This window comes from Pelodiscus sinensis, chromosome 30 (genome assembly GCF_049634645.1).
Source record: "Pelodiscus sinensis isolate JC-2024 chromosome 30, ASM4963464v1, whole genome shotgun sequence".
Lineage (NCBI taxonomy): Eukaryota > Metazoa > Chordata > Testudines > Trionychidae > Pelodiscus > Pelodiscus sinensis.
In genome coordinates this window covers 5,399,620-5,423,587 of record NC_134740.1, presented here as the reverse complement: position 1 = coordinate 5,423,587, position 23,968 = coordinate 5,399,620, and the positions used below count along the sequence as shown (strand labels likewise).

The window sequence follows — 23,968 nt, the reverse complement described above, 5'->3', positions numbered from 1 at the left end:
TCTGCTCCCCAGGGAGCAGAGTCCCGTGTGAATGGCAACCGATATCACGTCCCTTTGGATTACTGGGAGGTTTGGGGAAGACATTGGATCGCGCAGGGAAAGACTTTCAGTCTCTTATAAGGACGGACTGTGCTATGGAAATAGGGGTGACAGCTTCCTTTTTAAATCTGTCCCTCTCTTTGCCCAGGCGGCACCTGCAGGGACAATCCTCAGCCCGCTCCGTCCGGGCAGTGACCAGCCAGTCCCCGGAGAACTTTCCCCGCCAGCACCAGGGACAATGAGACCTTGGCTTCATGTAGTTTTCACTGTGGCAGCTCTGGGAGGTATTTTCTCCCCTGTCAGGCACTGGCGGGGCCCGGGAACAGTCTGTGATTGCTTCTGATCTCAGTGCGATTTATGTTTTTTTCCATGGTGCCTGGTCCGAGGTCCTGGTGGAGTCCGGAGGGGATGTGAAGAAGCCCGGAGACTCTCTGCGCCTCTCCTGCAAAGCCTCCGGCTTCACCTTCGGGAGCGACGACAGGGACTGGGTCCGTCAGGCTCCCGGAAAGGGGCTAGAGTGGGTGGCGGCAGGGGCGGATGAGAGTGCCGCGGGGCTCAGGGCAGCGAAATTTTGCGGGACCCCTCCTTTGACACGGCGCAAGCGGGGGGCCTCGGGAAGCGCGGAGCCCGGGGCAGCCGCCCCGCTCGCCCTGCCCTAAATCAGCCGCTGCCGCTGAGAGCAGAGTGCAACGTGCAGCCAGAGACTGAAAACTGGGCTGAAATGTAAAACAGTGTCCTGGCCAGAGCCGGGTGTCGGCAAAATTCTTCGATGCTTCCCTGAATCGAGGCCTGCCCTGAGCGATTGTACGAGGTGCCCCTGAAATCCTTTGCGTCCCAGAAAGTCTTCCCCTGATCTGCGATCTCCTTGGAACGATGCGGAATATCCCAGCCCCGGGCTGCCCCAAGTCACATCTTCTCTTCAACCGCTCGCCCGCCCTGAGCGGGCGAGTCTGAGCGCTCTGCGCCGCCCCTGAGAAACAGCCTGTACCCAGCCGAGCGTCTGGCTGGGATGTTCAAAGGAACCCAGAGACCTGAGGCTTCCAGCTCCCGCGGGCCGTGAGTGTGTCCATCCCTGAAACTCCTTTTCCAGCTCCGCCCTGTGTCCGAATGGTCAAACCCAGAGGCAGGGCCCAGCTGCTCAGGTCTGTGTGTTTTCTATATAAGGGGCTTGGTTTTCTATATTGCTCAGCGTCTCCATTACATAGTTGGTGTTTGTATCTGTAGAGCTGCCTGTACGTACTCGGTATTGAAAATAATAATAAGGAGGAGAAATATTTAACAGTTCCATGAAACGGATTCTTTCCCCTCCCCTCTCCCCGCCATACAATTAGCCCCACTCCGCACCGAAAGGGGTTTCATTTACAGTCACACCGGCCTGCACACACCTACCGGGATACAATTCCTGCCTGGAGATTCTGTCCGGGCACCGACTGTCCATGTTCACTCTGTGACTCAGCAGAACCCAGCTCACTCGGATGCCTGGGCTCAGAAGTTCAGGGCAGGCTAGCGGGTACCCTAGGGTTAAATTAATAATTCAGTCCTGTAGAGTCCAGCCGTGCCGGGAAGAGTTTCACACCCAGTTGTCGGGACTGGGGGCCTGGCTCGAAGCTGAGACTTTGTTCTCTCATTTCCCTCATTCTAGTAATAATTCATGTTACATTTTGCTTAAATGTTGTGATGAAAGCCCGTCTGGGAATGAAAGCAACCGGGGCCAAACCTCCCCTCCGCCTGAGTGCTCGCCGCTCCTCACGCTGAAAAAGAAAAGAAAAGAAAAGAAAAGAAAAGAAAAGAAAAGAAAAGAAAAGAAAAGAAAAGAAAAGAAAAGAAAAGGGCCGGAGCCCGCAGCGGTCGCTGGTCGCTTGTTCATTTCCCTGCCCTGTGACCCAGCCACGAGGCCGCAGCGGAGCAGAAGCGCTAAGACTCCTGCGCTCCCCGCCCCTTTCCTAGGGCGGTACCGGGGTGTCGGACTTTATGCAAATCTCCCGCCAGGGCCCGGGTTAAATCTCAGCCCCTGGGTTCCCCGGGACCCGCCTGCCCAGGGGCTGCAGCGAGTTTCAGTTTTTCCTCCTTCTCGTTGCTCCGTTTCCCAGGATGGACCCCGCGGTGTCGCTGCTGCTGTTACTCGCCCTCTCGCCCTGTGAGTCGGGAGGGGAAACCCGGGGGATGATCAAAGCCCCAGGGAGCGAGCTGAGGATTTAACTGTAACGGTTCGTGTCTGTGCAGGTGTCCGGTCCCAAATCCAGCTGGTCCAGTCCGGGCCGGGCGCGGTGAAGCCCGGAGAGACCCTCACCCTGAGCTGCGCCGTGTCTGGCTACACCATTTCCTCCGGCTACTACTGGTACTGGATCCGGCAAGCCCCAGGGAAAGGTTTAGAATACATGGGGCGTGTGTATGGACCCAGCGGGGGCACCGACTACGCCCCGGCTTTGCAGAACCGGATCAGCATCGCCAGAGACACCGCCAAGAACCAGTTCTCGCTGCAGCTCCGCTCGCTGACAGCTGCGGACACCGCCACCTATTACTGCACCAGAGACACAGTGACACAGAGCGCAGCAGGGCCCGTACAAAAAGCGGAAGCGGTTTTCGTGCAGCCATTCAGGGCACTTAGCTGCTCAATTTCCTCTCCGCAGAGAGGGGCAGGAGCAGAGAAAGGAGAATCTCGATGGCTACGTCTACACTGGCCCCTCTTCCGGAAGGGGCATGTAAATTTCAGCAGTCGTCGTAGGGAAATCCGCGGGGGATTTAAATATCCCCCGCGGCATTTAAATAAAAATGTCCGCCGCTTTTTTCCGGCTTTTTTCCGGCTTCTTACTTTGAAGTAAGAATAAGAGCCTCCGGAAAAGGGCACTTTTTCCGGAGGATCGGGGCCAGTCTAGACGCTCTTTTCCGGCTTTTTTAAAAGCCGGAAAAAAGCGGCGGACATTTTTATTTAAATGCCGCGGGGGATATTTAAATCCCCCGCGGATTTCCCTACGACGACTAGTGAAATTTACATGCCCCTTCCGGAAAAGGGGCCAGTGTAGACGTAGCCTAACACAAAAACTGAGAAGTTTCACTTTTTGCCTATACACCTGCAGCTACACCGGCTCTGCCCTGCGACCTGGCCAGATGGCAGCGGGGACAGACACGAGGACAAAGGGACAGACAGAGAACAGGGGCGGGGGCAGAGGGACGTTTTCCCTGGATTGACACAAAACCCCAGAGTCACGTTCACAATCTAGATCCCAAAGGAATATTTTGTCTCACAAGGCTCCCTCCAACACGCAATAACGGGGAAGCGCCGCACCAGGGCGGGTCTGGGAGCTGTTGCTGCGCTGGGAGGAACAAGGGCTGGGGACAAGCTCAGGAATTTCCCCTCCCACCCGGGCTGCTCATTCCCACCTCCGCGCAGCGCTAAATGCCCCTTTTCCGAAGCAGCAGCAATTGCAGCTTTGTGTCTCCCCAGCAGGGGGCGCTGCGCCCAAGCAGACCGGAACGCGATCGACCCCAGTCAAAGGCGATGGAAGGCCGGAGGGGCAGGCAACCAGCCTATCTAGCCTCCTGCTATGCGGCCCCTGCTCAAATGGGAACCCCGCAGCATTGCCAGGGGCACTGGGTGGCACCTTCAGACCAGGAGGGGAGTTTAAACCCCCAATGCACCACACAGCACCCCTAAGAGACGCGGGCCCCCCAGTCGATGGGCATCCCGGTTGCAATTATTCCCAACTCCCGCTAAGTCCTTGCCCTTTGTACAATGAACATTAACAGGTCTGTGATGCCATTAGATGTGCAGGGCTGCACGCGCGCTACCCCGGCTGGCTCACCGTGGGCCTTCCAATGTGCGCCGAGCTGAGCGCCGTGTCTGTCCGGGGTGTAAAGGGGACACCTGTCTGCGATGGGACATCACCATGTGCTGAGCGCTACCCTTCCGGCCATCAATTATCCCCAACCTGGAGAACCCGCACGCAAGGAAAAGCAGCAGAGGTTCCATTCTCCTTCTCATGCAATGAAGGAAGCTCCAGATCCAGCCTGGGACTTGTAACCCTCCGGTGAGTGTCCCAGCCCCGTGCCACCCTGTGACCCGACCCCTCCCCAGGAACTGACCCCCTGACCCAGTGTCCGCAGGGGCAGGGCCCGAAACCCCTCCACACGACGGGATAAGTAGGTGACAGTCGGGCCCTACAGTCAATACCGGGGAACTCGGCTCACACCCGGCAGCTGCTTCTCTCCCTTTTAACCCCCCGCCCCGGGGCTGGGCGCTGCACAGACACAGCGAGAGAGGGTCTGACTCCTCCCTGAGCTAGAAATCCAGTGTTAAGGGAAGGAAGTTGGGTCCGTTATAAGCAGCGGGTCATGCAAATAGGGGAGAGAGGTTCCTCTTTAAATCTGTGCGTCCTTCTGCCCAGACCGCACCCGCAGGGACAATCCGCAGCTCCCTGAGTCTGGGCAGTGACCAGCCAGTCCCCGCAGAACTTTCCGCGCCAGCACCAGGGACAATGAGTCTTTGGGTCGCAGCTGTTTTCATTGTAGCAACTTTGGAAGGTATTTAGTTCCCCGATCAAATAGCAGAGCCAGGAGCCCAGACAATTCTCGCTGGTTTTATGCCGGTTCTTCTAACATCCCTTTATTCGCAGGTGCCCGGTCCCAGGTGCAGCTGGTGGAATCCGGAGGGGATGTGAAGAAGCCCGGAGACTCTCTGCGCCTCTCCTGCAAATCCTCCGGCTTCACCTTCAGCGATTACTGGATGCACTGGGTCCGGCAAGCTCCCGGGAAGGGGCTGGAGTGGGTGGCCGGTATCAGCAGCGGCAGTGGGAGCAGCACGTACTACGCGGATGCAGTCAAAGGGCGATTCACCATCTCCAGGGACAATCCCAGCAACCTGCTGCACCTGCAAATGACCGGCCTGAAGCCCGAGTACACCGCCCGCTATTACTGTGCGAGAGACACAGCGACACGAACCCTGCGGCTTCCCATACACAAACCAGAGCTGTGGAACTTCCCGCGTCTGCCGCACGGGGGCAGCAGAGACACGCGCAGAACAGCCCGGCCTGGGGCCCGCCAGGAGGCAACGCTCTGACGTCACGGATTAACTCTTTCCTGTCCTCAATACGCTCCCCTATTCCCCCCATTCCGAGCGGGAAGAAAGATGCGGTTTGTGCGGTGCAGGGACAATCCTGGAAACTGTCTTCAAACCTCCTGTCTCCGATGCCGCACTGCGGGCAAAACAATGGCCACGTTGCATGGACCTTAAGGCGAAAGCGATAGAAATAGTCCCCATGCTCACCAATGGGACAGAGCCACACGGGGCAGGAAAGTGTCACATTTGACCACGAAGCTGGAATCCGGGAAGGAAAATCCACATTTATTCAGGTCACCTTCAAACCTGGGCTGTCAGGCCAGGGACTGGAGCCGAGATCCTGGAGCCAGTTCGCGGTTATGCCCCTGCTCCGCCCACCCAACGTGACCCACCTCCAGTGAGTGCAATGAAAGCGCTCGGAGCCCAGGTAACGTGCCACAAACCCTCCTGCCAGAGTGCGGTTATCGGCCAAAACCCCTCCAGAAACAGAGCCCCTTGTCCTTGGGAACATCGGGCTGAGATTTGCTAAGATCTCTAGGGAATCTGGGTGCCAAGACCCTCCCTAAATAAGGCAATAGGGACACCTAACCGCCTACCTAGCTACCTATCTGTACCTCTGTGGCGGCGCCTCGGGGTCCCCCGCCTCCTGCACCCCCGTAGTGGCACGAACAGACTCTGCCAGCCAGTAGAACAGAGGGAGTTAATTGCTTCTCCAGGATACAGCACAGCACAGATGTCATCTGGTTACAGGGCGAGGCCTAGGATGCCTCAGCCCCCCTTGAGATGGGGGAAACTGGGCCCCTAAATCCCAGCCCTTTGCTTAGGCTGCTTCCTCCACATACCAGACAGAAACTACCCACTCCCTTCCAGCCCTGCCCCCCATCCAGGGGCTGACTTTGCCCTCTTTCCTTTTTCTCTCCCCCTGGGGCCCCTTGCATAATGACTCATCCCTTGTCCTGCTGGGCCCTGCGACAAAGAGCAGCCAGTGGAGGTCACCCACAGCCTCAGCCAGTGGGGGTCACCCACAGCCTAGCCACCAGCAAAATACCAACACTACGTCACAGCCTCCAATCCATAATCAATAACCCATAAGCAGACGTCAAAAATCAATAACGATTGAATTTGGGACGCATCAGTCATGTGGGTTGGAACAGGGATGGGTGCGGAACAAATACCATAAATTGAGATTTTGAAACCACCATAAAGATTTTAATACCCACATTCATCGTTTGTAATGGGAATTGGGTGTCTAAAACACAGAGAGCACACTGCCTCAGTTTCCCCTCTTCAAAACGGGGATAACTGCCCCTCCCTACAGCACAGGAGGATGGTGCGGGTAAATTCTTTTTGACACACAAGCTGATCAGCTTCTGCTGTGAGAAGGGGAACAGAGGGACTTGGGTAAACTTGGGAAGCTGGGGACAGACGGGAATTAACTGTGTTTTTATGATTAACAGGTGTCAGCTCCCAGATCCAGCTGACCCAGTCTGTGGCAGAAATCAAGAAGCTTGGACAGTCTGTGAAGCTGACATGTAAAACCTCCGGCTACACATTTACCAGCTATTGCATCAAGTGGGTCCTGCAGGCTCCCGGGAAAGGCCTGGAGTGAGTGGGAGTCATCTGTCCTAGAGATGGTAGCACTGGATATGTCCCAGCCTTCCAGGGCCGATTCATCATCACCAGGGACAACTCCATGAGCTCGGCCTGGCTGCAGCTGGGCAGCCTGCGGGCCGGTGACATCGCCACGTATTACTGCGCTCGGGACACAGTGACACAAACGTCCAGTGAGAGAACCCAGGGCTCCTGCTAATCCCGCACTCACCCTGGCCAGTGGTTGCCCGTGTGAACCCTGGTAATTGACCGCAGTGACTTAAAATCAGAAACAGCAAAAGGGGTTTAGAGCCCTAAGTGCCTAAATCACTTTCCAGGGTGCGACTCAGTTCCTAGGACAGAGTCAGCTCCAGCTGGAGGGGACCGGAGCCATCGCAGCTGCCGGAGAAACTGGATGTGGCAGGACTAAGCCATATGTACTGGGCCAGAGAGAGTGACTCACCCCGTAGCCCGGTGCTAAGGACACTCTCTGGGGCTGGGGAGCTGGGGAGGCTGGTCTGTAGGGGCCGATATGTGGGGGCCACCCACAAGGCACCCGCAGCAGCCCCGCCCCCTCCAGCCCCCAACACCCTCTCTTGCTGTGCCCCTTTGTTCTTCCGCCCCTCGGGCAGCACTTGAGAGAGGGTCCTGGGCTCTGTCTATCGGGCGCTGAGCAGCTGAAGAGCCGGGTCTGGACCGACAGGGGAGAGTGTGGACCAAGGGCAGTCAGGGGCGTGGCGCATCCGGAGGGGCGGAGCAGGTATGCAGATGCGTGCGCGAGCGGAGCACTATGGGAGTGGGAGCAGGCTGCCGAGCGGGGCCGTAATATGCAAGCGGGGCTCTGGGTGGGGTCTGGGGACAGGGGTGGGGCAGCTGGCAGCAGCGGGAAGCGGTGCAGGCGGGGTTTTTTGGAGGTGAAGGTGGAAGCCACCGTGATGTGAGAGTTCGGGGCGCTTGAGGGCTGGCGGGGGCTCAAGGACAAGAGTTTATACTTACCTGGCAGGGAAAATACCATGCTCAGGAAGGTGGTTTTCCCAGGGTGAGGCCCATCCATTGCACTATGGGTGAGCTGATCCCTGCGATTTCTTTAACTAGGGGAAACTCGACTGCACAATTTGTCGTAGTGGCGGACTGCGTGCGCGCTTTCCCCTGGTGTTGTTGTTGAACGAAAGATCATTTTGTTCCGGTAATAAAAATTTATGCTGAGATGAGTGATCCTTATTGATTCTGCACATATGGAAATAAGTAGAATGAGACAAGTTCTCCCAAGAGTTCATCCTGACGGAATGTGTAAAGCGGGGCGGTGTTTGATGCTGGGGGTTCTGTTCCTTCCGCTTTGAAACTTGCACTCGAGGTTCAGTTTATCATCCCTGTCAAGCATCATCAGTTTATTTCCCAGTTGGGTCGGGCTCGTTGCTTGTTTCTGTTTCTTTGCTTCTCCCTTGTCGGTAGGACAATGGTCTGACCAAAACCGCGTGGTTCTCCTACCTCTGGGACGTTCTGGTCCAAGCTGCAAGCTCCCGGCCCCCACTCTCCTCTGGGCCTGGCTTGGATATTGGTCCCTCCCGAGTAACGCAAACAGGTTAGAAAACGAAGGTCGAAAGAAACTGCCCGGGGCCACTGTCAGGGCGGCCGAGTGGTCTAAGAAAGCGGCCCACTCCAGGGCCTATCTGTCCCCACAGCACAGCACAGAAGAGGACTGAAATAGGAGAGGGGTCTGCACCCATGTCACCTTCCCCTTGACACTGCAACGTGGGATCTCAAATCCCTGCTGCCACATCAGGCTGAGGAGGGATGATCCTGGCGGTCTGATTTCTTAGGCAAGTGGGAGACATTCACCCATGTAACGAGGACACGGCCTATGCCCAGCACCGACCATCTCTGAGCCCTTCCAACAAGCAGCTCCGCTCCCTGACAGCACCGGGCACCGCCGCGAATCACTGCCCCGGACACAGCCCAGGGACACAGAGCACAGCAGCGAATGGCACAAACCGACCACAGCGCAGCGGCGAGAGTTACAGGGACCGTTACAGCCCCCAGCGACCCGCACTGAATCGAGCTGAAAAACAAAACAAGAATAGCAACATAAATACAAACACGTTTCCCTTGAATCCAGGAATTGCCCCTCTCCCTGCCCGCAGTTTGCCTTTCACCTACCCCAGGAGTTGCCAATTCTTCCGAGAAAACAAACAGGCGTGTTTACATTACAGTGACCTGCCTGAAGCCCGAGGACAGCGCCCGGTAACGCTGGGCCGGGACGCAGCGAGGGGAAGCGAATCTCAGCTCAGACAGAAACCGCCCGCTGCAGAGCCCGGGGAAGGAATATCCGGGGGGTGGCGCTCACGCTCCACCGCAAGGAGAACAGATGAGAAGTGACATCCCCCTCTACGGACCCGGCGCCCAGCTGGGAGGGGAGACAGGCGCTGCTGAGCCCAGCTCCCCGGGGAGTGCAGGGAGCGGATGCCCAGCGGCTGTTTCCCGGCGCAGGGAGAACGAACAGCTGCATCCGGCCTCGCGCTGCGGGTGCCCCAGGGACTCGCTGCTCAGACGCTGCCCAGTGTGAGGCTCCTTCTTCCGATGGAAGGCAGCGGGGAAGCGGGGCCCTCAGCGAGCATCCGTAAGAGCGCTGAGCCGGAGAGAGGGTCCCTGGCTGGGGGAGGGGATGGGGGAGGGCGGTTCTGTGATCTGCGAGTGACCTAATGGCTGGTATCGAACATTGGCCCAGCATTGGAGGGAAGAGAGATATAGATAGATAGATAGATAGATAGATAGATAGATAGATAGATAGATGGGGTGTATGGGGATAGATATATAAGAGAAATCTCATAATCTTTCATTGAGATAGACGGGGTGTGTGCGGATAGGTAGATGTTTGTTTTGAATTGTCCAAACCATAGAAGGGCACAATAGACAAGTCCAGGGAGGTTTCCCTGTTTGCATTTGGACTCACTGACTCTCCTGCCATTATAAAGCGCAGCGCGATGCTGCGTCACACCCCGCCTGGGTCCTCCAATTCTATTGGCCCCGGCCCCGGGCCATGCAAATAAGCTTCCCGGTGCCTGTTCATAGCTCGGCCATAGGCAGCTCCCACCGCTCAGAGCCAGCGCAGAGCTGCAACTTCTATCCCGCCTGGGAAAGAGCCGCCAGCCGCAGCCATGACCCCCAGCCTGGCCAGCGCCCTCCTCCTGCTGTTCCCCGCGGGTAAGGACCCGGCTGAGCTGCCGCTGGGTGCCGGGACCGCCTGTCCCTTAGAAACTGCGCCTCCGGAATCACTTCCGTATTTCCCCTTTATTCCCTTCTCTCTGCAGGTGTCTGGTCCCAGATCAGCCTGGTGGAGTCCGGAGGGGGAGTCAAGAAGCCCGGAGAGACCCTCGCCCTGACCTGCACCGTGTCCGGATTCTCAATCACTAGCTACGGGGTGAACTGGATCCGCCAGCCAGCGGGAAAAGGGCTGGAATGGGTCGGAGCTATATGGGGTGGTGGAAGCACCGACTATAACGCTGCTCTCAAAAGCCGCCTCAGCATCACCAGAGACACCTCCAAAAGCCAAGTGTCCCTGCAGCTGAGCGGCCTGCAGCCCGCGGACACCGCCCTGTATCGCTGCGCCAAACACACAGTGAGAGGAAACCTGCCTGAGCCAGCACAAAAACCAGCCGTGCGGAGAACCAGCCTCCTGAGCGAGCCGCCGAGAGCAGCCGCTGCCCCGCCCCCGCAGCGTTCTCTCTGGTCGGCCAGTCCCGCACGTTCGGTGTCTCTCCCAGCCAGTGCCCGGCCAGTGTCCCGTCCGCCCCTCCTCGCCCAGCGTCCCCCAGTGACTCACACACACGGAGACCTAGAGTTGTACCCGGGAGCCCTGAGCGTCAGGGCCCGGTTCTGCCCATGGGCCGGGGTCTTTGCACTTGGGACGGGGGAAGCCCCAGCGATGTTCCTACCCCGCTCATGCTGGACTCTCCTCCCTCCAGCTGCGGGGGAATCACACAGACCCTCTGTGACGGCGTGTTGGGGTCCCCCGCCTCATGCACCCCCGAAATGGCAGGAACAGACTCCACCAGCCGGTAGAACAGAGGGAGTTTATTGCCTCTCCAGAATACAGCACAGCACAGATGTCACCAGGTTAGGGGCAGGCCTAGGCTGCCTCAGCCCCCCTTGATATGGGATGGGGGTCTGGCTTCTAAACCCCCCTGCCTGTTGCTGAGGCTGCTTCCTCCATGCTCCCAGACAGAAAAACAAACTAACTCTCTTCCAGCCCTGCCCCCCAGCCAGGGCGGCATTCCCCCTTCCTTTGTTCCTTTCCATGGGGGTAGCTGGTCATACAGGTTGAGAGACCCCTTTGCATAGTGACTCATCCTGTTTTGCTGGGCCGTGGTACCAACGGCAGCCAGTGGGGGTTACCCCAGAGCCAGCAGCATAGGAACCAGCCAGGTACCCCCACTACGTCACACTCGCGGTAGCACCTGGAGCCCGCCTGTCAGACCAGAGTTAGGACCAATCTGAGCCCTTCAGTGCGGTGCAGGACACTGTCTGGGCAGAGGAGTAGCGAACGGGGACGGAGGGAAGTTGCCCCAGGGCGCCACGCTAGGGGGCGCGGGGCTGGGATGGGAGCGAAGCGCACGCTGCTCTGGCCCACCTGTTGCTTTTGAACTGAGACTCCGGAGCTGGCTAAGTGTTCCCGGCTCTACAGGCTGTGAGCTGGGGCGGGGAGGGGGCAGCAGCGGCCACTTTAAAAGGTTAAATTTCCTTACCTGGCAGTTCCGTTCCTCCCGTGCCTGGCTCCGGGGGGGAGGGGAGGGAAGGATTTGATGGGGGTCGCTTCCAGCCCTGGAGGGGGCCTTCATTTAGGGGGAGGGTTGAGTGCATTGGGATCGGGCCCCTGGGGAGGAGGTGGAGTTGGTGGGGGAGGAGTGAGTGCATTTTTACTAGGTGGGAGTCAAGGGGAAGCCCGCGGTTTCCGTTTCCCCTTCCCCCAACAGGCTCCTGGGGTCGGTGCTAGACGCTCTTGGAACCTTGACACGGGACCTTCGGTGACTGGAACCTCTGCCCTGGGCCTGGAGCCCCGCAACCCCCGGGCAGCGTCACCTCCCGCTGCCGGCTGGGCCCCGCGCAGACACGGCCCCGCTCCCGCCCACGGCGCAGTCAGCGACAGCTGGAGAGATGGGCCAGGGCTGGGATTTCCGAGCAGACCCATCAATCAAGGCACCTTCCGCCAGTGTGGAGACCCACACCCAACCCCTCAGATGGGGTGACGCGGGACGGGGCAGGAGGGGTCAACCCACAACCCTTAATGCGAAATTCTTTGCACGAGGATAAACAGCCCAGCTGCGGCCCCGCCTCAGTTGACTCTCCCGGGCTGAGGGACCTAGCGGCAGAGACCAGTGGAGCTGCTTGGAAAAGCTCAGGCAGAGACCCCTGCGCAGGTGGGATCCGATCCCATTGGTGAGGAGCCAGGGGTCAGTGGGGCGGAGCGGGCAGGGGTGGGGTCTTCCCTAGTGGCTGCTGCTCATTCTACCATAGCATCCCTAGCGGTGACCGGCCCGGGCCTCTGTCTCTAGCGAGGGCTGCCCGGCCTTTCTCACACTGGTTTACGCAGACGCAGTCAAAGGGAGATTCACTGTCTCCAGGAACAACCCCAGTTACCTGTCACTGAGCGGCCTGCAGCCCGAGGACACCACCCGCTGTTACTGCGCCGGGCACACAGCGAGCAGAAAGCTGCCCAGCCCAGAACACAAACCGAGCTGCAGCAGGAGCCGCTCTGCCAGCGCCCGGCAGGGGGCAGCAGCGACTCGCAGTTCCCGGCTGTTCTGTGCGGTCAGCGCAGGGATCGGTGTGAAAGGGCAGGTCGGTGCCAGAGCAGCGGGTGAATATTTCGGGACCTCTCTGTGTTCTAGGGACACGAGACAAATATTCCCGCAGGTCTCCCGCAGCCAGTGACACCGCTGAGAGCAGAGTGCAACGTGCAGCCAGAGAGAAGGTAAGAACATAATCAGATAATCCTTCCCCGATTCCTTTCTTGTCATCCATTTCCAAACAAACAGAGTCTAGGGACACCTTTCCTACCCAGCCTGGCTAATAGCCATTGATGGACCTAACCTCCATGAATCTACCCAGCTCTTTTTGAACCCTGTTAAAGTCTTAGCCTTCATCACTTCCTGTGGCTGAGAGTTCCACAGGTTGACTGTGCATTGAGTGAAAATAAACTTCCTTTTCTTTGTTTTAAACCTGCTACATATTAATTTCATTTGTTGACTCCTAGTTCTTATATTGTGGGAATAAATACACAACTTTTCCTTATTCACTCTTTACACACCAATCATAGTGTTATAGACCTCTCTGTCATATCCCCCCTTAGTCTCCTCTTTTCTAAACCGAAAAAAAATGGAACCGAAGTTATCCCCAAAAGGCTTTGGTAACCGGATCCTGGGCACGAACCAGGCTGGTTTGGCTGTGGCCTGTATATCGTCTGCTTCTTCTATATTTCTTCATCTTTCACTTTCCATTCTCCCCGGCTACGTCTACACTGGCATGAATTTCCGGAAATGCTTAAAACGGAATACATTCCGTTTTCAGCTTTTCCGGAAAAGGAGCGTCTACATTGGCCACGGAGTTTCCGCGATAACGATGCGCTTTTCCGGAAAAGCGCGTCTACATTGGCGGTGCGCTTTTCCGGAAAAGCAAAAAGCCCGGAACCATTTTGAAAAGGGCAAAGGCCACCAGACCTTTCCGGGGGCGGGGCCGGAGCTCCGTCCAGACGCGTGGTTAAAGGGGTCTCGCCGGGCAGCCGTTTGTCTCGTGCTCCCGTGCCTTGTGACCTCTGCCAGAGACTGGCACCCTTCACAGGGTCGGTGGTTGCCCTGTGAGTTTTGGGGACACCACCCTTTGGCCCCCCACCAGCTTTTCCTGGCATTTTATTTTTTCTGCTCTGCACTGTCTGCTATGGAGCCGTGGGTGGCCATGTACCTGCTCGGGCCCCTGTTAGACCTGTACAGGTGCCTGGAGCTCGTGCTGCAGGCTGGTGCCCTGCTGTACACATACCAGGAGGCAGAGATTGCCTTGGACTCCCTCACCAGGGAGGTCCTGGCAACCGCGTGGCATCAGCACCCAACGATAGACCGGCCCATTTGGACTTTGGAAACGAGCACCGACTGGTGGGACCGTGTGGTCCTCGGACGATGGGACGACTACCAGTGGGTCCGGAATTTCCGAATGAGAAAGCGGACCTTTTTGATGCTGTGCACCTGGCTGACCCCCGCGCTGCAGAGAACCGCCACCCGGCTGCGGGCACCCATCCCCGTCAACAAGAGGGTTGCCATCGCGCTGTGGAAGCTGGCCACACCGGACAGCTACCGCTCGGTGGCACACCAGTTCGGGGTGGGAAGATCCACCGTTGGTGTTATCGTCATCCAGGTAAGTCCCAGGGGGAGTGAGATGGGGGGAGGGTGCTCCACTCCAGGCCCAGGGACACCCAAGACTCCAGGCTGGGTCGCTCAGGGGTTTCGACCGTCCCTCCCTTGCACCGGCCCACTGGTGGGGGGGGGCGTGGGGCGAGGGGGGCCCTGTGTGTGTGTGTGTGTGTGTGTGTGTGTGTGTGTGTGTACAGAGGGAATCAAGGGGGGGACCCAAGGGAGCGCACACTCACCCCTGGCTGTATGTAATGTGTTCCCTTGTGTTTCTCTGCACCCTTCTGCAGGTCGTCCACGCCATCAACGACGTCCTGCTGCCAAGAATCATCCGCCTGCGCGACGTCGATGAGACCATGGCCGGCTTCGCTGCCCTCGGGTTCCCCAACTGCGGGGGAGCCCTGGACGCCACCCACATCGCCATCCGGGCCCCGGAGCATCGAGCGGGCCATTTCATGAACCGCAAGGGGTACTGCTCCATCGTCCTGCAAGCCCTCGTGGATCACCGGGGTCGCTTCCTGGACATCTACGGCGGCTGGTCCGGCCGGGCACACGACGCCCGCATCCTCCGGAACTCAGGACTGTTTCAGAGGTTGGAGGCGGGCACCTACTTCCCCCGGCGGGACTTGACTGTCGGGAATGTGCCGATGCCCATCTGCATCGTCGGGGATGCGGCCTACCCCCTGATGCCCTGGCTCATGCGGCCCTACACGGGGCAGCCGGACCAGAACCGGGCCCGGTTCAACGACCGCCTCAACCGGGCCCGAAACCCAGTGGAGCTGGCGTTTGGACGGTTAAAAGCCCGCTTCCGTTGTTTGCTCACCCGTCTCGACATGGGTGAGCAGAATGCAACAGAAGTGCTGGCCGCGTGCTGCGTGCTCCACAATATTGTGGAGCGCAGTGGGGAGGCCTTCCTCCCTGCATGGGTGGCAGCTGAGGCACAGACCTTGGACCAGCCCGACACAGCTGCCATCCGCCAGGCGCGCCAGGAGGCGGTGCGCATTAGAGAGGCCCTGGTGGACATGTTTGCCCAAGCCCCGTAGCAGAGTCGCTTGGGTCACCCCAGAGTACTCCGTCCCAGCTCCTACCCTTCCCCACCTCCTCCCCTTACCTCCCCCCTCCCCATAGTATAGTAAAGCGTCGGGTCACAGCACATCGCGGCCGTCATCGAGTCTGTTCGTCGGGTGCGTCGGGTGTAGTTAGGGTTTTTCTTTTAAGTTAGGCTAGGGTTTAGGCCACCATCGCCGTCCTGAGGAACAGCCAACAGGATTTGGGACTTGTGTCGAAGGCTTACATCAGTGCCATCTTCAATGGATCTCCTGGCTGTTCCTCTCCTGAGGCCCGGAAGGACCAAAGGACTGACATGGCCAGCAACACCACAGTCATCTGTCGAGGGATCTCCTGGCTGTTCCTCTCCTGAGGCCCGGAAGGACCAAAGGATCGAGGTGGCCAGCAACACCACAGTCATCCGTCGAGGGATCTCCTGGCTGTTCCTCTCCTGAGGCCCGGAAGGACCAAAGGATCGAGGTGGCCAGCAACACCACAGTCATCCGTCGAGGGATCTCCTGGCTGTTCCTCTCCTGAGGCCCGGAAGGACCAAAGGATCGAGGTGGCCAGCAACACCACAATCGTCCTCCCTGCGCCTAACTTATGTTTTTGAATGTGTACTGTACTGCATATTGTAACCATTTTTTTCTGCTTGTTTGTTGCTATGTAAATATAGTTTCTGGTTTACATCTTTACTGAAAAGTCTCAAGTATTTCTTTATGCGCCGCGAACCAATGACCACTGAAAAAGCCCCCCCCCCCCCCCCCCCCCCCCCCGGTGATAGAGTCATGAATTTGTTGTCCACAGTTGTAACCCTCTTTAAATTGAAGTGGCTAATTGGCATCTCACATAATTTCTGTACAGTTACTAGAGGAACACAATAACCACACAAGATTGAAATGAAAACAGAACTTTTTATTTACAAAGGAGGGGGGGGACCTTTAACTGCGAGAAGGAGGGGGGGACCTTTAACTGCGAGAAGGAGGGGGGGCAGTTACTGGGACGGGTGGCCCCTGCGAGCGCCCCTCTGGGGGCGGACCTGCCCACGCTGGGCAGACCGCGTTGGGGCAGCCTGCACGCTGAGGTGCCCACGAGTAGGAGCACGAGTAGGAGCACGAGTAGGAGCACGGTCTTCAGGGTCAGGAGCAGGACCATGAGCAGGGTCAGGGTCAGGAGCATGAGCAGGGTCAGGGTCAGGAGCATGAGCAGGGTCAGGGTTAGGGTCAGGAGCAGGAGCAGGAGCATGAGCATGAGCAGGAGCAGGAGCAGGGAGAGGAGCAGGAGCAGGAGCAGGGAGAGGAGCAGGAGCAGGAGCAGGGAGAGGAGCAGGGATAGGAGGGGGCATGGGCTGTGCTCCCGGAGGGATGGCGGGGGCATGCGGTCCGGCCATGCCATAGTGGATGGCATGTATTAAATGTGCCGTCAGGGTGCCCATTGTGGCACGCATCTCGCGGCATTCCTCCAGGAACGCAGCCCATCCCTCCTGCCGCCACTCCTGGTCCCCCTGCACACGCTCCGCAATGGAGGTCTGGATCCCCTCCACCGCGGTGACATGACGCCGAAGCAGCTGGTCCCGGTGTCGGAGCCTGGTCCTCCGGGCTTGGACAGCTGGGGGTGCCGCTGCTGCTGGAGTCGCTGGTCTGGTGCTGGGTCCCGCTGCAGGGAAGAGAAGAAAGGATGGGTCAGTCAGGCAGGCCATCCACTGTCCCCACACTTCCATGCCCTCCACCCCAGAGCCCCAGGTGACCGCACAGTTGTGGCTTGGGCCCACTCAGTTCCCCTCCTGCTCCCGGGGGGTGTTGTATGTTGGCAAGAAGGACCACCCCTGGGAGTAGGGTCCTCCCTGCAGTATTGTAAGCACCGGTCTGTATCCTGGCTCCGTGCAGGGCAGGAGGGTGCTTGTGCTGCGTTCACCTGTGGAACTCCCTGCCGGTGGACACTGTGAAAAGCTTAGGGCTAATCACTGGTGTTTGACAGGGAGCGAGATGCATCCCCACGCAGTGCCTGGGAGCACACCTGTCAGTGGCGGTCTGGGCTCTCAGATCCCATTGCGTGCGATATCTCCTGGTCAGAACCAGAAAGGGTGACTGGGTGGGGGGATGTCCCATCCTTGCAGCAAAACTCAGGGGCCCATCTCCCTCCCACTATCCCTCCCGCAAGCCTGGTAGCCCAGGGACAGGTGTGGCCGCAGTGGGGACTTCCCTCGGGGAACCTGCCAAGGCACTGGGAGCAGGTGAGCGGCTCGGTGGCGGTCCACGGTCACAGGACTGTGACGCTGCACTTATCCCAGGAGCAGCTGGCTGTGCCTCACAGCCAGGCCTGGGACAGTGTGCCATTCCCTGTGCTGCACCCCTTGGTGGAGCAGCAGGCTCTGGGCTGAGTCCCTCGGGCCCTGGCCGGTTCCAGCCGGCATCCACCCTTCCCCCTGATCCCGCTGAAATGTGTGTGAGAAGCACGGTCCCAGCCGTGCCCGCAGCTGCCTGCCACGGCCACCTGCCGCTCAGTCACCAGGCTGCACGTGGTTGCACGTGCTGCTAACTGCCGCATGCTATGCAGCGTGCAGCTCACGTGGCCTGAGTGACATGCTCTCCCCTTCCCCCCTCCGGACACTTGGGTCTCGCTCCCCCCCGCCCTCCGCCCCCCGCCCTTTGGGAGTGTAACCTTCAAAGACTCACCAGTGGGTTCCTCCCCGGCCACAGAGGAGCTGCTGGAGGGGGCCTGCTGGGTGGCAACGCTGGCCTCCTCTCCCGAAGCGCCGCCGCTGTCGTCTTCCTCCTCCGGTTCGGTGGGACGAATGATCGGGGGGTGCTGGCAGGTGTCAACGGGGACAGCTGGGCCTTGCGGGGCTGGCTCGCCCAAAAATGAGTTCAGCCGCTCAAAATAGGGGCAGGCATCAGGCCCTGCTCCCCTCCCCTCCGTGGCCCGCACGTACCCCAGCCGCAACTCCTTAACCTTCGAGCGGACCTGCTCGCAGTTGCGGCTGGGGTGCCCTTGCTGGGCGAGGTTCCGGGCCATCCGGGTGTACAGCTCAGCATTCCGGCGGCGGGACTGGAGGTCATGGAGACCCTCCTCCTCCTCCCACAGGTCCAGGAGGGCCTCCAGCTCCCTGGGGGTCCAGGATGGGGCCCTGCGCTTCCGGCCCCTGGGGGCTTCCTCCTCTGCCCCGGGTGATGGTGGCTGACCACCTCGAGCTGCCATGCCTCCGCTGAGGTGGCTGGGCAGCACACTTGCCACGTCGCAGAGCTGGGAAGGGAGGTCTCTGAGGGCCTCCTGCCACGTGCGGCCAGTAGCGTGCTGGCTCTTTAAGCCTTCGGGTAATGCGGAAGTCCGTGGCTTCTACGGGGTCTCCCGCCGTCCAAACCGCTTTTTTACGTTTCTTCTGCTTTTCCGGAAAAGCTGTCTACACTGGCCCTTTTCCGGAAAAGCTTTTCCGGAAAAAGGACTTATGCCCGAGCGGGAGCATCGTACGGTTTCCGGAATAGCGGCTGATTTTGTACAGTAGAGCATCGTTGCTTTTCCGGAAATTCAAGGGCCAGTGTAGACAGCTCGCGGCTTATTCCGGAAAAGCGGCTGATTCTCCGGAATAAGTGGCCCAGTGTAGACACACCCCCGGTGTATCTGCCTGGCTCCGGGCCCAGCCGGCCTGACGGGCCCATGAGTATGGCCCAGCTCAGAGACCCGTGAAAGTTCCTGGTCCCCTCCCAGCCAGACAAGGCACCGCCTCTGGGCCCCTCTTCTTCACACTGACACAAACAAGTCACGTGTCGCCACCCAGAAGGGGAAAGTCCTCGCCCTCTGCCTTGTGCAGGCTGGTTCGATCCAACCATCCCTATCCCCTCCCTGCCACCCTGCCCTGAGCGGTACGAGGGGTCGGGGTGTCCTTGCGTCTTCTCCAGCGGGGGCGGTTCCGCCAGGACCTTGTATCGGGGTGTTCTGGCACCAGCGCACCTATGGGAGTTGGGCGCCTGGGTGTTTCAGATAAGGCCCAGGCGCCTTGCTCCGGGCGACACAGGAAGTCTGGGCCACAGCAGGGAATCGAGCCTGGACTTGCAGGGTAACAGGTGAGCGCCCTGCCCGCTGAGTGATCCTGGCTCGCTCCCTTCTGCATCTCTGCGGAGGTGAATTGGGCTCGTTCAGTGAGAAGGTTTTATGTGTCGCAGGGAGGGGATATGCAAATAAGGGAGTGAGTTTCCTGTTTAAATCTGTCCCCCCTTCTGCCCAGACTGCACCCGCAAGAACAATCCGTAACCCCCTGGGTCTGGGCAGTGACCAGCCAGTTCCCTGAGAACCTCCCCCTCCAGGACCAGGGACAATGAGACTTTGGGTCGCAACTGTTTTCCTTGCAGCAGCTTTGGAAGGTATTTTGTGCCCCTGATGAAATGGCAGAGTCAGAAGCCCAGACAATTATTGGTTTTTTTTTAACGGTTCTTATCCCTTTATTCGCAGGTGCCCGGTCCCAGGAGCTGGTGGAGTCGGGAGGGGATGTGAAGAAGCCCGGAGACTCTCTGCGCCTCTCCTGCAAAGCCTCCGGCTTCACCTTCAGCAGCTACTGGATGAGCTGGGTCCGTCAGGCTCCGGGGAAGGGGCTGGAGTGGATCGGGGAAATAAATCCAAGTTCATCTTCCATCAATTACGCCCAGGCCTTCAAGGGCCGCTTCACCATCTCCAGGGACAATCCCAACAACCTGCTGCACCTGCAAATGACCGGCCTGAAGCCCGAGGACACCGCCCGCTATTACTGTGTCAAACACACCCAGTGACACGAACCCTGCGGCTGCTCGTACACAAACCAGAGCTGCGGAACTTCCCGCGTCCGCCGCACGGGGGCAGCAGAGACACGCGCCGAACAGCCCGGCCTGGGCGCGCTGAGCGAAGGCCAGGCAGGATACAACGCTCTGATGTTGAGGATTAACTCTTTCATGTCCTGACTCCATTGCCTGGCCGAGCGCGGCAGCCTCTGCAAACGGCTCCTCTCAGTGAAGCTAAAGGGATCCCAGGGAGCGAAGCCAGGAGCGAGGGGCCCCGTCTCCCTCTGGTTGCACCTGCCGGACAGTGTTTCTTTCTGTCCCTGCACAGGGCAGCGGTGCGGGTCCGTGCTGGACCGGGGATTCATTCCCAGCCTCCTGCCAGAGCCAGGGGTGTCCCCGTCCTCAGGGACCCTGTGAGCCCCACCCCCAGTACAGCCCCCTCCCTGCTCATGAGCCGGAGCTGCAGAGCTGAGACCCGCCCCAACTTGTGAATATTTATATTTCCAAAGGGGCAACTGCATCGATTGGTTCCGTCTTTCAAACACCACTCACTGGCCCCGGCGGGAGCAGCAGAGCAACACGCCCCCGGCTCCATCTGCTCCTCTAGTGGTTCGTTCCGGGGAGGGGACAGGACCACACCGGCGGGAAACCTGCAGCCACGTGGCTTCCCCGCCGGTGACAGTGAGCGCCCGGGCGTGTGGCCAGGTGCATCCTCTCCTGCTGTGCCCCTTTGTCCCCCGCCCCGCTACTTTCCCTTAACCCCCCGCCCCCCCGGGCAGCACTTGAGAGAGGCCCCTGGGCTCTGTCTATCGGGCGCTGAGCAGCTGAAGAGCCGGGTCTGGCTGGACTGGAGAGTGTGGACCAAGGGCAGTCAGGGGCGTGGCCCATCCGGAGGGGCGGAGCCGCGTGTGCACGTATGCAGATGTGTGTGCGAGCGGAGCACTGTGGGAGTGGGAGCGGGCTGACGAGCGGGGCTCTAATTTGCAAGCGGGGCTCTGGGTGGGGTCTGGGGACAGGGGTGGGGCAGCTGGCAGCAGAGGGAAGCGGTGCCGGCGGGGTTGTTTGGAGGTGGAAGTGGGAGCCACCGTGATGTGAGAGTTCGGGGCGCTTGAGGCTTGGCGGGGGCTCTGAGACAAGAGTTTATACTTACCTGGTAGGGGAAATACCATGCTCAGGAAGGTGGTTTTCCCAGGGTGAGGCCCATCCATTGCACTACGGGTGCGCTGACTCCTGCGATTTTCTCAAGTAGAGAAAACTCGACTGCACAATTTGTGGTAGTGGGGGACTGCGTGCGCGCTTTCCCCTGATATTGTTGTTGAAAAAAAAAAAAGATAATTTTGTTCCAGGAATACAGGATTAAATCGAGAGAAACGGTTCTTATCTATTCTGTACGCGTTGCAGATAAATACTGGGAGATAGATTTCCCCAAAAGCTCACCCTGTCAGAATCTATAAAGCGGGGCGGTGTCTGATGCTGGGGGTTGTGTTTTCTCCGCTTTGAAACTTGCCCTCGAGATTCAGTTTATCATCCCCGTAAAGCATCATCAGTTTATTTCCTTGCTGGGTTGGGCTCGTTGCTTGTTTCTGTTCCTTTGTATCTCTCTTGTCGGTAGGACAATGGTCTGACCGAAACCGCGTGGTTCTCCGACCCCCTGGGAAGTTCTGGTCCAAGCTGCAAGCTCCCCACCCCCACGCAGCTCTGGGCCTGGCTTGGATGTTGGCCACCCCCGAGTAACGCAAACATTTAGGAAAACGAAGGTCGAAAGAAACTGCCCGGGCCGTTGTCAGGGCGGGGAGTGATCTAACAAAGCGGCCCACTCCTGGGCCTCTCTGTCTCCTCATGGGTGTTCCGGTCTCCGAACTCAGCCGTGGGTTCAAATCCCGCTCCGGGCACCGCCTTTGCTTCCTGTGCGGGGAAGTAACCGCATGTCCATGTCCCCCTGTCATTGCAAGGACACGCGCTTAGGAATCTGCCGGTTCGGGGCACCTGTGGCTCGTTTCCCAGAGAGTCCCTGGTTTCTCCATCACATCTCTGGGCACTAAAGAGCGCGCGCTATGCAAATGAGGGGTTTGTTTCCTCTCCAGCACAGACTATTTCTGCCCTCTCGCCCCGTGGCCCCTCCCAACGCCCAGCCCGTGTCGCTCCCTCCGGCTCTGTGTGCGGGCGGGGTGGGGGGTGGGGGGCAGATGCTGCTGCACATTCTTCCCAGCACACACACGGCAAGTAGGAAATCGGCGCCCCTGGTTGCTAATGTTGCAGAAGTGACCTTGTCTCTCTCCTAGCCTGTCACGCGAATGTCCCTGACTCTGTTCAGCTGCCACTAACCCGAACTCTCCGACTTCTAAAGCCCCTCTGGGGAGCAGGTGGAGTGAACAGTTCAATAGTGCACAGGTGTGAACAGGGCATCCCCGCATAAATGACCCCACCCGGTCACACACCCCTTTGTGGCTGTTATCTCTCTAGGCATTTCCAATGCAGAGACACTTGCGGGAAATGGACTGTGGGTCTCTGCCAAGGAGTCTGTATTATATAATTCACGAGCACTACCCGACCCGTTGGGAGTGGGACGGGAGACTTGCACTCAGCGTGGCCTGGTTTGGAGCTGCAGGTGGGTTGCAGGAGTTGTGTTCGGGTTCTGTGCTGGGCGGTGCTGGCGGAGCAGGGTCACATTCCAGGGAATGCCGAGAACGAGGGAGGTTTGGTGTCTATTCATTTATTTCCTCCCAGATACTCGCAGAGACAAACGGGCTGGTGCATTCTGCGCTCCACCCACAACTCACAAATGCTGCATCGCCTCCCTATAAACACCATTCCCGAGAACGCTCCCTCGGTCACCCGCTGGCCAGGTGCGCTGGGGATGGGAAAGGGGCGTTGGTCAGAGGCGGGTCGATGGGAACTGGCGGCGCAGCGCTGCGAACTGGGGGTCGGAGTCCGATGGGGTCGGTGCTGCCCTTGGCGTGAGACCCGCTCCCCGTGCGCGGCCATCCCCGCGCGTTTCCGCCGGAAGGGGCGGCCAGTGACTCCGCCAGTGGATCGGGACCCATCGCAGTGTCCCTGCCTTGGAGTCACGTCCCGGAGGAGCATCCAGGGGCCGCTGCTGTCAGTGTCAATCCCGCGGGGAGGGGACGCGCCGAGATGCGGGCGGGCGGGGACTCAGGCGGACGAAGCGCTGCCCGGTCAGTGTCCGGGCTGTGTCGCTGCTTCTCGGGGTGACGCGCTGTCTTGGGGGCTTCCCCGCAATCGCACGGTGAAAATCGGCCCCTGCTGCGTTTGTCACCTCCCGTGAGCCTCCCCTGGGGAGTGTCCAGCCCCTGCGCGATGGCTTCTCACAGGCAGGCGGAGCAATGTCCTGCGCTGCGCTGGGGCAGCGATCCCTGGGGACAGCTGCTGTGTGTGTAAATGGCGCCCCCTCTATGGAGGAGGATGTTGGACTTGGGGGTTCTCTGCCACTGTGGGGCCTATTTCTGATCCTCCCCAATTTCACATATCCCCGCAGAGTTCCTCCGGGCAGCATCTTCTGGCTCATGCCATCGCTTTGAGGAGCAGCGGGAGCTCTCCAGGGTCCTCTGCTCCGGTCCTCATCCAGCTCCCTTGTTTTGAACCTCTGACCAGCGCCCCCTGACCCTGTTTTTCATTATTTGTCCCCCGGAATCAGTTTATCCCTACGGCCAGTGGACCCTCCCGCGAGGCTGGGGCAGGGGCTCTTAGAACACTCCCGAGCTCAAGTGAGGTTTCAAATAGGCAAAGCCAGAAAGCGGTTGATGGCTGCGCCGGACCCGCCATTTTCTGGCCCCGCCCCCTTTCTCTGGTGCTTCCCGCCCGCACTCTGGAGCCCACAGGCTGGATCCCTCCCGGTGACGTCAGTCTCACATTTCCATCGCGCTCCCAGAGGCCTCTGCGGCCAGCTGAGGGTTCTGAGCGACACAGAAGCGCTGAACCCCGCAAGCCCGCTGGGTTTGGCTGGGCTGCCGGGGCTCCGGAGGCAGCGGTGCTGGGGCACTTCGTACCCGGCTTCCCGCCACGGTACCGGGCCTCGCCCTAAGCTGGGAGCCCGTGGCCAGCCCGGGGTGAGGGCGCCGGGGAATTTCTTCAAT

The 23,968-nt window shown here is 59.3% G+C and overlaps 2 non-coding genes and 4 gene segments (V, D, J or C); all 6 read left to right on the top strand.

Annotated features, from left to right (window-relative positions):
• The first annotated feature begins 2,018 nt into the window (after positions 1-2,018).
• Positions 2,019-3,228, top strand: LOC142821144 (immunoglobulin heavy variable 4-38-2-like). The segment is given in 3 exon segments: positions 2,019-2,176; positions 2,263-2,596; positions 3,117-3,228. Coding segments are annotated over 3 exon segments (492 nt in total).
• Positions 3,229-4,294: 1,066 nt separating this feature from the next.
• LOC142821143 (Ig heavy chain V region 3-like) lies at positions 4,295-6,704 on the top strand. The segment is given in 3 exon segments: positions 4,295-4,560; positions 4,653-5,021; positions 6,553-6,704. Coding segments are annotated over 3 exon segments (567 nt in total).
• A 969-nt stretch (positions 6,705-7,673) lies between these two features.
• On the top strand, positions 7,674-7,837 carry LOC112545107 (U1 spliceosomal RNA). The gene has a single exon (XR_003088527.2). It is a non-coding gene; the product is annotated as a U1 spliceosomal RNA (small nuclear RNA).
• A 2,003-nt stretch (positions 7,838-9,840) lies between these two features.
• LOC142821142 (Ig heavy chain V region PJ14-like) lies at positions 9,841-12,657 on the top strand. The segment is given in 3 exon segments: positions 9,841-9,886; positions 9,994-10,301; positions 12,571-12,657. Coding segments are annotated over 3 exon segments (441 nt in total).
• A 6,606-nt stretch (positions 12,658-19,263) lies between these two features.
• LOC142821141 (Ig heavy chain V region 3-like) lies at positions 19,264-19,886 on the top strand. The segment is given in 2 exon segments: positions 19,264-19,484; positions 19,573-19,886. Coding segments are annotated over 2 exon segments (360 nt in total).
• A 1,130-nt stretch (positions 19,887-21,016) lies between these two features.
• Positions 21,017-21,180, top strand: LOC142821394 (U1 spliceosomal RNA). The gene has a single exon (XR_012898168.1). It is a non-coding gene; the product is annotated as a U1 spliceosomal RNA (small nuclear RNA).
• The last annotated feature ends 2,788 nt before the right edge of the window (positions 21,181-23,968 follow it).